The sequence below is a fragment of the Lampetra fluviatilis genome, chromosome 14 (genome assembly GCF_964198595.1).
Source record: "Lampetra fluviatilis chromosome 14, kcLamFluv1.1, whole genome shotgun sequence".
Classification (NCBI taxonomy): Eukaryota; Metazoa; Chordata; class Hyperoartia; order Petromyzontiformes; family Petromyzontidae; genus Lampetra; species Lampetra fluviatilis.
The window spans coordinates 13,832,469-13,847,192 of NC_136288.1; the positions used below are offsets into that span (position 1 = coordinate 13,832,469).

Sequence of the window (14,724 nt, forward strand, 5' to 3'; positions counted from 1 at the left end):
TGTGTGAGTCTGTGGGTCTCTGTGTGAGTCTATGGGTGTCTGTGTGAGTCTGTGGGTCTCAGTGTGAGTCTATGGGTTTCTGTGTGAGCCTCAGGCATAGACAGAGGAGAAGGGCCTGGACTTGAACCAGCAACGCACGGCTTGGGTAGGGAGTTCGAGGCGATGGGGTCAGCAGAGGAGAATGAGCGACCCCCCCAATGAGCGGAGGTCGACCGGGGACTTAGAGAGAGCATCCACTACTGGATCGTCCGTCTCGTTTGTGTTGTTCCGTCTTGTTCGTATTGTTCCCTCTCGTTTGTATTGTTCAGTCGTGTTTGTATTGTTCTGTCTCGTTTGTATTGTTCTGTCTCGTTTGTATTGTTCCATCCCGTTTGTATTGTTCTGTCTCGTTCGTATTGTTCTGTCTCGTTCGTATTGTTCTGTCTCGTTTGTATTGTTCCGTCTCATTGACATTGTTCTGTCCCGTTTGCATTGTTCCATCCCGTTTGTATTGGTCCGTCCCGTTTATATTGTTCCGTCTCGTTTGTATTGTTTAGTCTTGTTTGTATTGTTCTGTCTCGTTTGTATTGTTCCGTCTCATTTGTATTGTTCTGTCCCGTTTGTATTGTTCCATCCCGTTTGTATTGTTCCATCTCGTTTGTATTGTTCCGTCTCGTTTGTATTGTTCTGTCCCGTTTGTATTGTTCCGTCTCGTTTGTATTGTTCTGTCTCGTTTGCATTGTTCCATCTGGTTTGTATTGTTCCGTCTCGTATTGGCAGAGGGAGCAGAAGTTGGGTGGTAGGGGCGGAGCAACGCGTTTTGAGTGGTGCTGTTTCATAGAAGCCCTGAACAAGGACCGTCGCCCGAAACGTCGCCTCCTATGCGCTATATCGTTTGCATTTCCGAACCACGGTCGCATGATTGACGAACGTGTTGGGTTTTTTCAACAAGGGACGGCTCCGGTTGGGACCATTGATCCGTCTGCCCTAGTAAATATTTAATCCATTAAACACAGGGGTCAGAGGTGAAGAGAGCTGAGTTTGATTCATCACCCAGACAGACCGAATTGATTGGACTCTGGGCTATGTTTAAGATAACAATCAATACTTACTATAAATAATCATACTTGTGATAACACGTAGTATCATACATCGCAATAATATCATTGGATTGCCCAGTAGAGCCTCACCCGAGACTGGTTCTAAAGAACCCCCGACTCTGTTGAGATCTTTAGGTCAACTTACTCACAAGTTTCGCTCGACCAGTATCATTCATCGTCAAGTGGTTTGGGTTAGTTCGCGTAGAAGGGGAAAAAATAAAATAATGTTGTTTCCCTTCTGCGTGACTTTACCGAAAGAACCAAGAATATGAATCCCTGCAGTCACGAAAGCTTCGAATCAATATTTGGTTTGGGTTAGTCCGCGTAAACTTTACGCCGTGAAGAAACAAAACATATATTAATACCAATCTGTGTCGTGTGACCCCCACCTCCACCCGACACAGCCAACCAGTAAGGTCTGTCACGTGACCAAAACGTACCGATCGCGTCCAATGTTCCGTGACACAGCCCCCACCAGCGGCGGTTGTGCGTCAGAGAGCAACCCCACGTCACAATTGGGACACTTTGACGCGTCGCTCGCGATCACAACAACAACAACCACAACCACCACCACAACCACCACAACCACCACAACCACCACCACCACCAGCAGCAGCAGCAGCGTGGTTGTCGTCAGGGTTTAAAGTGGCAGAGGAGGCGATGCCATCACCACGCGCACGCTCCAAGCGCCTACACCCCAGGGTGGTTAATGTGTCCAGGTGCATTGTAACGCGTTATGTTAATATGACATTATGCAGTGCGTGTTACCCATTGGGTTAGGGTTAATGATAATTAATCAATATAATGGCATGAATAGGCATGCAATTAACGGTGTTTGTGTTGCGTTGCAGGAGCCGTCGTGTGCGTGCTTTGGCTGCGCTGTTGCACTCGCATTTCTATTTGAAATGTGCAATTATTGATGACGCCTTCAATGAAGGGCTGCTGCTGCTGCATTGGGAGTGAAATTGTGGATTTGCAATCCCGACGGCGTCGATTCGATGTCCATCTCCCGGTGCGGCAGCTGAAGCAGCAGCAGAGTGCACGGTCTCTTCTGTTGTTGTTTTTGTTCTTGTTGTTGTTGTTGTTGTTTAAAACCTCCCCTGCCGTTGTGTCCACCAAGCAGACGAAATGGGTTCACCACGGGAGGACGGAGGCGGATGGGGGGTGGAGGAGGAGGGAGAACGGTGGATGATGATGGTGGAGGGTTAAGGGTGGATGATGAAGGAGGAGGTGGAGGAGGAGACGGGTGGAGAATGGTGGATGATGATGGTGGAGGGTTAAGGGTGGATGATGAAGGAGGAGGTGTAGAATGGTGGATGATGATGGCGAAGGGTTAAGGGTAGATGATGGAGGAGGTGTAGAATGGTGGATGATGGAGGAAGAGGGTTAAGGGTGGATGATGAAGGAGGAGGTGGAGGAGGTGGAGGAGGGTGGAGAATGGTGGATGATGGAGGAGGAGGTGGAGAATGGTGGATGATGGAGGAGGAGGGTTAAGGGTGGAGGAGGTAGTAGAGGGTGGCGCGAGAGACGAGGCGGCGGCAGTGACATTAGTATGCAGGCTGGAGCACCCTCGGTGCTCAATTGCTTGAGCCCAGAGCTCTTCCTTTAATCTGCACAACTTTTGCTTTTCAAGGCGTGCGTGTGTGTGTAGGTGTGTGTGTGTGTGTAGGCGTGTGTGTGTGTGTAGGCGTGCGCGTGTGTGTGTAGGCGTGCGTGTGTGTGTAGGCGTGTGTGTGTGTGTAGGCGTGTGTGTGTGTGTGTAGGCGTGCGTGTGTGTGTGTGTGTGTAGGCGTGCGTGTGTGTGTGTAGGCGTGCGTGTGTGTGTAGGCGTGCGTGTGTGTGTGTAGGCGTGCGTGTGTGTGTAGGCGTGCGTGTGTGTGTGTAGGCGTGTGTGTGTGTGTAGGCGTGCGTGTGTTTGTGTGTAGGCGTGTGTGTGTGTGTGTGTAGGCGTGCGTGTGTGTGTGTAGGCGTGCGTGTGTGTGTGTAGGCGTGTGTGTGTGTGTAGGCGTGCGTGTGTTTGTGTGTAGGCGTGTGTGTGTGTGTGTAGGCGTGCGTGTGTGTGTGTAGGCGTGCGTGCGTGTGTAGGCGTGCGTGCGTGTGTGTAGGCGTGCGTGTGTGTGTATAGGCGTGCGTGTGTTTGTGTGTAGGCGTGCGTGTGTGTGTAGGCGTGTGTGTGTGTTTGTGTGTAGGCGTGCGTGTGTGTGTAGGCGTGTGTGTGTGTTTGTGTGTAGGCGTGTATGTGTCTGTAGAGGGTAGCGGTCGTGTAGCAGTTCGTGCGCTGCGCTACGCCCAAAAATCGATTCCCACTCACGTTCAACGATTATTATCTGAACTGGTCGTGGGCCTCTCCTAGGTCGAATCAGTCTCAAATGAGTCCCTGGTGCGGTGTGTAGTAAACATCGCCACCGGGGAGACAAAGGCGGCCGGGCAAAGTGCTGGCCACCCACCCCCCTCGTGTTCCGTGTTGGCCTTAACGGTACTCGCTAGCAGCACTTGTCCCAACAATCTGTTTAAGGCTATACGGGGGATCTTTGGCTTGTATGCAAATGTATTAGCACTACTAGTGACTGGGTGGTGAGTGTTAGAGCTAGGGGTTAGTACTAGTAGCTGGTGGGTGTTAGAGCTAGGGGTTAGTACTAGTGACTGGGTGGTGAGTGTTAGAGCTAGGGGTTAGTACTAGTGGTGGTGAGTGTTAGAGCTAGGGGTTAGTACTAGTGACTGGGTGGTGAGTGTTAGAGCTAGGTCTTAGTACTAGTGGTGGTGAGTGTTAGAGACAGGGGTTAGTACTAGTGGTGGTGAGTGTTAGAGCTAGGGGTTAGTACTAGTGACTGGGTGGTGAGTGTTAGAGCTAGGGGTTAGTACTAGTAGCTGGTGAGTGTTAGAGCTAGGGGTTAGTCCTAGTGGTGGTGAGTGTTAGAGCTAGGGGGTAGTTCTAGTTATTCGGGTGACTCTTGCAAATGCGACTTGTATCGTCTCTTGAATTCTCACACTGGGTTATACAGAATCAGCTCGCATCTTGGAGCTTGGATTGCAGGGACATGAGGCTCGCTGCACACGCAACTCATTTATTTGCAGCTGCTTGCGGTGTTTAGTTTGCTGTCCTTCCTAAGCACCTTCGATTAGCGCGGTCGTCTACGTACGGTGCGAAAGAAGTTCTACATAAGAGGGGTTTTTTGTTAGATCGTGTGAATATAAATGTGTCGTTAAACCCGCCACCACCCGACACAGTCAACTAGTAAGGTTTGCCACGTCAACAGAACGTGGCCAATTCGTTACATTTTCAGCACACCGCTGTGTCGGAGAGTAAACCCGCAACATTTGCAATCCGAGTCCGACGTTTCGCCAGTAATTACAACGAGCATCATCAGGCGGACGGCCAGATTTGTGGCGACATCCTCCTGCCTCGGTGTTAAATGGAGGGATCAATGTGATGTCCTTGTTAGCCAATCAGGTGCTAAGGCCGGGGGGTGAATATTTGAATATAAATTATAATAGATACCCATTACCATAATGTACGTTGATTACCCTGTGAATAACCTCTATTACGCATAACATCGGTCGCGAAAGGCTAACAAGGGAATGGCAGCCGGAGTAGAGAAAACCCGCTCGGAGCGACAGCCAATGCGGAGATGGAGCGAAGGAATCGGCTGGTCCGAGGCCGGAGCGAGATGGACTGTTGCTTGTGTTACGATCGTCCCAGTCACTCCCGTCTCGGTGAAATCATAAACGTCGTTCTCTCCAACTCGGAGACATTCACCGAGGAACTCTCAGCGGCGTTCATCACACCTCGAGAGACGCCGCGCCATCTATTGCCATCGCTATTCCATTTACAGCCTCCCCCACCCCACCCCAAATGGAAATCCATTCACATTTATATTCATGTTCATTCATATTTATATTTAGACGCGAACCGAAGTTTCCATGGCGGCGATAACAGAATGTCAATTTAGTCCGAATCCTGGCAGAAATGAAATTAATTGAATTACCGTGCCCTGCCTTGCGGGCACAAACTGCTGCTCGGCTGTTATGGTGTTAAACCACGTGGGGCGCGGGAGTCTCTAGCCAGTCGGCGTGGGTAAAACGTCGCTGTTGCGATTGAAACGTCGCGGGGTTTTTTTGCTTCTAATTTTAAAACTCCTCGTGAGGCTGAGTCCAACTACGGGAGGCCAAGGCAACGGTTCGGTTATAAAACGTCGAACAATGTTGGCTGTGAGCGGGATTGGAACTCGGTTGGGCCTGGCTGGCAGCAAAGTACCAGGCCCTCCCCCCCGTCGGAATAGAGGTTTCTAACCTCAAAGGTTTGTTTTCTTTTACTTTTTTTAACCCGCTTAAATGAAGGTGAAGCAATCTTAAACCACCGCGCCACCGCTCCCAACAGGATGCCCCACGCGTCTCTAGATTGGGCACGGACGCCCGCTTAAAGTTCAAACAAGTTGAGCGTTTTCGGGATAATGACACCGGCCCCCCTGTGATAAATAACCCGGCTAAATCGATACAAAGCGAGAGGGAATCAAACTCACAAATGATACAATTACTCAAATTAACCCACGAACGACGTCGCCCATGCATCACACTCACCGCGCTCATGTACACAACAGAGACAAAGGCGCCCCGTGTAGCCTCTAGCGGACTGTTGGGGCAAGGTGCTGTTAGCAGACGCACCTACGAAGGCCGACACGGCACACAAGGTGGAGGAGTCGACCTAGAGGAGGCCCATGAGCGGTTAAAAATATTCGCCACTGTTTTTGTGTGTATGTATGTTGAACTTCTTTCGCACCGTACGTAGCCAATCGTGCTAATTATTGATCGTGAGTGGGAGTCAAACTCGGGTCGCTGGGTTTTGTCATGCAGCGCATGGACGGATACAGTCTACAGGTTGACACCACAGCACCCACGGGAATATTTAAACAAGCGGGGATATTCAATACAGCAGGGGAAATGCACTTGGAAGTGAAGTGATCAGAACTCAAATTGTGATTTCTGTGGGTGGGTGGGAGCGTAACAAATTAAGGACAATGTTTGTTTTGTAGGCGACCTGGGGTGGCTAGGAGATGTTAACTTACCTCGCCTGGTATTCAGGAAGTCGTGGGTTCGATCCCGACCCTGACGCCTGCTGCTGTATATTTGGAGTTTGCGTGTCTCTATCATCATCACGGTGGCTAGGAGATGTTAACTCCCTCGCCTGGTATTCAGGAAGTCGTGGGTTCGATCCCGACCCTGACGCCTGCTGCTGTATATTTGGAGTTTGCGTGTCTCTATCATCATCACGGTGGCTAGGAGATGTTAACTCCCTCGCCTGGTGTGCAGGTGGTCGTGGGTTCGATCCCGACCCTGACGCCTGCTGCTGTATATTTGGAGTTTGCGTGTCTCTCTCATCATCACGCTGGCTAGGAGATGTTAACTCCCTCGCCTGGTGTGCAGGAGGTCGTGGGTTCAATCACGACCCTGGCGATGCCTTCTGTATAATTGGAGTTTGCGTGTCTCTCTCTCATCATCATCACGGTGGCTAGGAGATGTTAACTCCCTCGCCTGGTATGCAGGAGGTCGTGGGTTCGATCCCGACCCTGACGATGCCTGCTGCTGTATATTTGGAGTTTGCGTGTCTCTCCCTCCTCGTGGTCGCGTAGATTTTTTCTGCGAGTCCTTTCGACTTTTCCCTCCACATTTAGAATCAACATCACGCGTTTAGACAGTGTCTGGCTGCAATACATTTCCACGCGATAAGCCCATTTCGTTGAGCTATCATTTGTGGTGGCCAGGTCGCTTCTGAAAAAGAGCTACATAGCTCAGTGGGCCTTACCTGGTGAAATATAAAAAAAAAACATGTTTCATAGATTAGTTGGTATCAGTTGTTTTGTTTCATCATCTCCGTGACCACGTTCGTGGCCTCGCCAATCCTCTCCCCGCAGGTGGCCGTGCTGGAGCGCCAGGTGTTCGACTTCCTGGGCTACCAGTGGGCGCCCATCCTCGTCAACTTCCTCCACGTGCTCCTCCTCATCCTAGGCCTCTTCGGTACCGTGCAGTGCCGGCCCCGCTACATCGTGCTGGTGAGCGACTCACTCGCGCGTTCACTCACTCACTTGATAACTCGTTCACTCATTCTCTCACCTGATCACTCGTTCACTCACTCACTTGATAACTCGTTCACTCACTCACGTGCCCACTCTCGTTCACTCACTCCCTCACCTGATCACTCGCTCGCTCACTCACTCACTCACGTGCCCACTCTCGTTCACTCACTCACTTCATAACTCGTTCACCCACTCTCTCGCGTGATCACTTGCTTGCTCACTCACGTACGCACTCGTTCACTAAGTAAATCGCCCATTCGTTCACTCAGACTTGTATGCACTCACTCACATGATCACTCGCTTGCACACTTACTCGCTCACTCACGGGCCCAGTGCATGGCGAATATTTAAACCAGTCCTGGCCCTCCCCTCGTTCGACTCAGCCTCACACGAGTACCTGGTGCGGTTTGTAAACACCGTCACTGGGGAGACAAAGGCGGTTGAGCGTGGTTCTGGCCACACCGCCCCCTCATGCGCCACCATTCCGACCTTCACGGGCGCTCGCTAACAGCTCTTGCCCCGACACTCTTTGTGAGCTCCACGGGGGGGGGGTACCTTTGTCTTTGTGCGTGCGCAGTACGCGGCGTGGAGCGTGCTGTGGGTGGCCTGGAACGTCTTCATCATCTGCCTCTACCTGGAGGTGGGAGGCCTCACCAAGGTGAGCGGCCCGCCGCGACTTCACTCCGCACGCGACCCGCGATTTAATTCCACACGACCCATTTTTTCCTTCCAAAGCGTTCGACGTTCCGTATCTCGGCCTGATATTTGAAATTATCCTGAAAATCTGGAGCACATCCCTGTTACGTGTGCGCGTGTCACAGCGTGAGACGGTGTGACACACGCACACACGCACACGCTTGTGGGGAGCGGTGGCGCAGTGGTTATCGCACTGCACTACGAACCGCATTCAATGCCCCACGCACGAACCAGTAACAGTGCGTGGCGAAGATTTTGAATCGCTCCTCAGCCTCCCCTGGGTCGACTCAGCCTCAAATGAGTACAGTACCTGGTGCGGTGTGCGGGTGCGTAACCATCAGCACTGGTGGCCGGGCGTGGTTTTGGCCACCCACCCCCTACTCGCTAACAGCACTTGCCCCAACAGTCCGTTGAGGCTATCAGTGGAGGGGGGGGGTATTTTGTCTTTGGTTGTGTGCGTGCGTCTCGATGCATCTCGGCGAGGAATCTCCTCGCGGCGTCTGCCGAGCCTCTGAGCCCCCCCCCCCCACCGCGTGTTTAATGCAGCACCACACGCGCCCCCTAATCCACACCCCCCCAACCCCCCCCACGTCGGGGACATCCCGACAGCAGCGAACATCTCACGCCTAGATCCCTCCCATCGCGAGCACGCCACCAGCAGCTGCCCCACATCCACCATCCTCCTCCTCCTCCACCTTCCACCATCCTCCTCCTCCACCTTTTCCCATCATCCTCCTTCTCGCAGTTCATACGCCATATGATGTGGTCATAAATCCGAGGCCCCTTGAGCTACTTGGATCCCCTTAAGCTCTGGTTATTTTTTCTTTGCTTTGTTGATATTGCTCATCGCCACTAATGGCCGGACCGCCATCCCCACTCCTAACCTCTCTCCTCCACCCCCCTCCTCCACCCCCCTCCTCCACCCCACTCCTCCACCCGCTCCTCCACCCCCCTCCTCCACCCCCCTCCTCCACCCCCCTCCTCCACCCCACTCCTCCACCCGCTCCTCCACCCCCTCCTCCACCCTCCACCCCACTCCTCCACCGACTCCTCCACCCCCCTCCTCCACCCTCCTCCTCCACCCCCCTCCTCCACCCCCCTCCTCCACCCCACTCCTCCACCCCACTCCTCCACCCGCTCCTCCACCCCCTCCTCCACCCGCTCCTCCACCCCCTCCTCCACCCTCCACCCCACTCCTCCACTCCTCGACTCCTCCACCGACTCCTCCACCCCCCTCCCCAATATCTGTTCGTATTCCCCCCCCACGCCCGCCCCGCCCCCCAAGAAATATGAAACCCGCAGACGCATCACGCGCAGCGGGGGCCGCGCTAATCAAGCCCCGCACCGCTCGTCACGTGACGACTGCCGCTCGTCACGTGACTGCCGCTCGGGCACGTGACGACTGCCGCTCGTTAGCTCCCAGAGCCCCCCCCCCCGCCGTCGAGACAGAGGTGCGCGCGCGCGCGTGGAGCAAAGACAAAGATCCCCCTTGTAACCTCAACAGACTGTTCGGGCAAGTGCTGTTAGCGTCTATGAAGGCCGGAACGGTACACACGTGGGTTGCCCCACACCACGCCCGGCCAACCCAGCGGCGATGTTTGCACACCGCGCCAGGTACTCATTTGAGGCTGAGTCGACCTAGGGGAGGCCCAGGACCGGTTCAGTTAATCGTCACCGGTGTTGGTGGCCGTGAGCGGGAACCGAACTCGAGACGCCGGGATCGTAGCGCAGCGCGTTGACCGCTACACTTCCGCCCCAACAACAACAACCGCCATTCGCCACGAAGTGGCGGTGACGTCACCACGGCGATTGTGCCAGGCTAGGTGCACATTGAGGTCACGTGAAGTGTCGAGCGCCTGCTGGCAGGAGATCACGGGACAGACCCAGGTGCCATGGGACGACTGACTGAGACGACTGGCCGATGCACCACCTGTGCCTCCTATTGTGCCAACTTGCTGTGCTTTAATCACCCGGCGCTCCGCTCGTTCTTGTGAGCGTCGCTCCTCCGCCCTCCGTTGTTGTTGGAGGGCGACTGCCTCCAACTGCCCAGTAGCGTCCTTCACGAGCCTCCTCCACAGAGGCCGATCTTGACACAGCTGGTACCTGTCATCAGCATGTCCACTCAGCTCCACATCCTCCTGTACCACATCACTACATCTCTTCTCCAGCCCGTGCCGCGCCCGTTTAGTCCCCTCTATCTAGCCGAACAAAAGCTGTTTAGGCATGTGGTGGCTGGGCATGCGGGCTACATGAGCCAGCTAACGCAGCCTTGTCTGCCGGAGGAGCTCACCGATGGGACTTTGTCCAGATCTTTCAAGCATTTGTGAGCTCCTCACACAATCCAGCCTGGTTAAACCCAGGATGGATTGTAGGCAGGCCAGCCTAAATGTGTCTAACCGGCGAAGATGTTCCATTAGGGGGGTCCACGTTTCGTAAACGTAGAGAAGGGAGGGCATGACTGTCGCCGAGAAGACTTGAAGCTTCGTGCGGAGCGACAGACCAGGTAGCTTCCACACAGCATTACGCAACTGATCAACTGATTCGGAGTGAGACCTCTGCTGTCAAACCGGAGCCGGTCATGAGCACACTGCCCAGGTATGGGAAACTCTCCACTCTCTCCACAACTGCCCCATCACCAATTGGGAGTTGTGGGGGTGGAGTGTCCAGGCAGGTGCTTAGCTTTGGTGCGGCTGATTAGTGTCACGCTCCAGGTTCAGCAGCAGCGCCTCCAACTCCTCCACAACCGCTCCACACACACACAGACATACACTTATACACACACTCACACTCTGCAGAACAAGGAGAGAGCGTACACACTCCACACAGAGCAATGCGCCCGAGTCGGGGATCAAACCGATGCCCTTCTCGCTGTGAGGCACGAGCCGTTGTCACAGCGCGAGATCGGAGCAGGCTGACTCCAACCCCTCCGTAACCACCACTCCCTCTCACCATAACTAACACCACCCCTTTGCATAGCCACCACTATCATTCCATGTACAAAATGGTTAACCAAAGTCTGTCTTCGCCAGGCAAAAGTTAAATAATTATTTTGTGTTTAAAGTTGTATTTGTTGTTATCGACAAATTTCAGTAAATAAAAATTTGTCAAATCTCACAAATCTGCCAGTCTGCCTGATGAAGCTAGTTGTAATTACTGGTGAAACGTCGTACTCAGATTGTAAATGTTGTGGATATACTCTCCAACACACCGGCGTGCTGTACTAGTGACGAATTGGCCACGTTCTGTTTACGTGACAACCCTTACTAGTTGGCTGTGTCGGGTGGTGGCAGGTTTAACGACACATTTATATTTATGCGATCTAAACAAAAAAAAACTATATTATGGATGATATTGGTCGCAAAAGCCTTCTACGTGTTAAACTAAGAAAGATTTGTGTAAAAGTTACATTCCACTAAGTAAATCTGACACTGAGTACTGTATAAATGCCATTGCATACATATGCCATGTAGTGAGAGCTGTATTAAACTTTAAATATGTTTTAAAAATAGAAATTCTCCATTTGTCTACGATCAGACACGAACAACTACTCCAAACATTTGTATGTTTCCCCAAGAAACACGTAAATTGTTAACGACTTGATTCAACTTCTTACATTTAAAAACGTACCCATAGGAAACCGACCAATTTAAATATTACGTTATTTTTTTATTAGAAAGAACAACAATGCTTGAATTTAATATACTATGAGGGGAAGCTCTCCCATCTTTTATAGTTTTCGAATTATTCAGATTTGGAGATCATAAAATGCATATTTTGTCGTTAAAACCGCTTGAATCCGATATATCTGAAAAACAATAAAAGATAGAATGATTATCGCTTTAATTGTATTTGCTGTGTGACGCGCTGTCAAACGACAACACGGCAATTTCATATTTTTAACGGTTTCTGAATAACACCACGCACACACTCGTTTATTTATTGCGCTGAAAATCGAGATTTGGGGGTCTTAAAATAAAAAAAAAATCGTGGATTATTCAGTTTTTTTGTTGTTGTTTGTGTCCTCAAAGGCACCGATGTGCCACATTTCAGCTTTCTACCTTGTCGGAAAGTGCCCCTAGAGGTTTTTTTTAGATATACAGATTAAGGTCTTTATATAGATTATACTGTTGTAAAGCGCCTTGCATTACGACGATACACGTATGTAACTCGAGATGAGACGAGATAGCATTATTATTATTGTAACATATCTGATAGAGTCGTCTGGCCACATCCTGTCGGCATAGGCGCGAGCAAGCATTTGCAGGGGCTGCGCCTGTGACTTGTAATCTAACCCCCGCCTCCCCCACTGCAATACAATGGCAGGCGGAGGTTGTGTAAACAGAAAACAAAGAAGAATGAAATCTATTTGAATTATAGTACAGCGCTCGGATCATCTTCAATCGGAAATGATCAAAGAGATCGTGAGCTGGGGGGAGGGGCGAGTGGGGGCGTGGGGGGGAGGGGAGGGGAGCGTGGGGGGTGGGGAGCGTGGAGGGAGGGGGACGTGGGGGGGAGGGGGTTTTTTCTTTTGTAAAGGGCCACCTGGGATTTGGAATTTCATTGATGATGATTTTGATGTCGATGTTGATGATGAAGATGGGGAAGCTGCTGCTGCCTTCCCGCTCATCAGTAATTCCTCCTCCTGGCCCCTCTGAGTCGTCCCCTTTCTCTCCGAGTCGTCCTCTCTCTCTCTCTCTCTCTAAGTCGTCCTCTCTCTCTGAGTCGTCCTCTCTCTCTGAGTCGTCCTCTCTCTTAGTTGCCCTCTCTCTCTGAGTCGTCCTCTCTATCTGAGTCGTCCTCTCTCTGAGTCGTCCTCTCTCTCTGAGTCGTCCTCTCTCTCTGAGTCGTCCTCTCTCTCTGAGTCGTCCTCTCTCTCTGAGTCGTCCTCTCTCTCTGAGTCGTCCTCTCTCTCTGTGAGTCGCCCCCTCTCTCTCTGAGTCGTCCTCTCTCTCTGAGTCGTCCTCTCTCTCTGAGTCGTCCTCTCTCTCTCTGAGTCGCCCCCTCTCTCTCTGAGTCGTCCTCTCTCTCTGAGTCGTCCTCTCTCCGAGTCGTCCTCTCTCTCTGAGTCGTCCTCTCTCTCTGTGAGTCGCCCCCCCTCTCTCTCTCTGAGTCGTCCCCTCTCTCTCGCGCTCTGTCCATCTTCGCGAGTGAAGAGCGACGAAATTCCACCACCAACAACAACAATAATAATCGTGGTCATGATCATCATCATCATCATAATTTCAAGATGAACACGACCTAAACGTTTATTTTTTGTCGAACTACCCCCCAACCCACCCTGGCTGGGCGACCCACGCAGGGTGGCGACTATTTGACGTTCACCGCGTCGCGTCACCGCTCCTGGTTCCTGGAGCACGGCCCGGGCTGCACGGCCGAGGCGGTCGACTCGGGGCCCGCGCTCGCCGTGGGAGGAGGAGGGGGAGGGGGTGGGGGCGTGTTGGGGGGTCCCTCGGTGGGGGGCGGGGAGGGGGGGGCCCCCGACGGGGGGGCCCCGGACGGCCACGTGCTGCTGCGCGTGTCGGGCTGCCTGCTCGAGTACCCCCACCTCGAGGTGCTGCACAGCGGCGTCCACATCCTGCTGGCGGTCAGCTCCACCACCAGCTCCACCACCAGCACCACCACCAGCTCCACCACCAGCACCACTACCAGCTCCATCAGCACCACCACCAACATCACCACCAGCACCACCACCACCAGCAGCACCACCAGCTCCACCACCAGCACCACCACCAGCTCCACCACCAGTTCCACCAGCACCACCACCAGCTCCACCACCACCAGCTCCACCACCAGCACCACCACCACCAGCTCCACCACCAGCACCAGCACCACCAGCACCACCACCACCACCACCAGCTCCACCACCACCAGCTCCACCACCACCAGCTCCACAACCAGCTCCACCACCAGCTCCACCACCAGCACAACCACCAGCTCCACCACCAGCTCCACCACCAGCAGCACAACCAGCAGCAGCACCAGCAGCACCACTAGCAGCTCCACCACCAGCACCACCACCAACTCCACCACCAGCTCCACCAGCAGCACCACCACCAGCACCACCACCACCACCAGCACCACCACTACCACCACCACCACCACCAGCACCAGCACCACCACTACCACCAGCACCACCACTACCACCAGCACCACTACCACTACCACCACCACTACCACCAGCACCACCTCCACCACCACCACCTCCACCACCACCAGCACCACCACTACTACCAGCACCACCACTACTACCAGCACCACCACCACCAGCACCATCACCACCACCGCTCGACTCGCCGCGTGTCTCGTCCGCTTCGTTGCCGTCGTCTCTCTCGTTCACGTCCGTCTCGTGGTGTGTGTCCATCTGCCCCGTGTCGCTGTCCCGCAGCTCTTCGGATTCGTCTACTCGTGCTACGTCGTGAGCGTCATCACGGAAGAAGAAGACAGCTGTAAGTGATGCGTCACTCCACCCCCCGCGTCACTCCTCCCCGCGTCACTCCTCCCCGCGTCACTCCTCCCCGCGTCACTCCTCCCCGCGTCACTCCTCCCCGCGTCACTCCTCCCCGCGTCACTCCTCCCCGCGTCACTCCTCCCTGCATCACCCCCCCTCCACGTCACTCTACCCTGCGTCACTCCACCCCCCGCGTCACTCCACCCCCCGCGTCACTCCACCCCGCGTCACTCCTCCCCGCGTCACTCCCCTCCCCGCGTCACTCCCCCCCCCCCCGCGTCACTCCCCCCACCCCCCGCGTCACTCCTCCCCGCGTCACTCCTCCCACCCCCCGCGTCACTCCCCCCACCCCCCGCGTCACTCCTCCCCGCGTCACTCCTCCCACCCCCCGCATCACTCCCCCACCCCCCGCGTCACTCCCCCCACCCCC

General features: G+C 53.8%; 1 protein-coding gene across 1 annotated transcript in view; it reads left to right on the plus strand.

The window, feature by feature from the left end:
• Window positions 1-14,724, plus strand: part of LOC144935897 (sodium/potassium-transporting ATPase subunit beta-1-interacting protein 3-like) — a 40,575-nt gene that overhangs the window by 16,712 nt on the left and 9,139 nt on the right. The window contains exons 2-5 of the mRNA XM_078862754.1: window positions 6,989-7,126; window positions 7,728-7,808; window positions 13,146-13,430; window positions 14,232-14,292. Coding sequence (XP_078718880.1) covers window positions 6,989-7,126; window positions 7,728-7,808; window positions 13,146-13,430; window positions 14,232-14,292 — 565 coding nt within the window. The remainder of the gene's footprint in view (window positions 1-6,988; window positions 7,127-7,727; window positions 7,809-13,145; window positions 13,431-14,231; window positions 14,293-14,724) is intronic.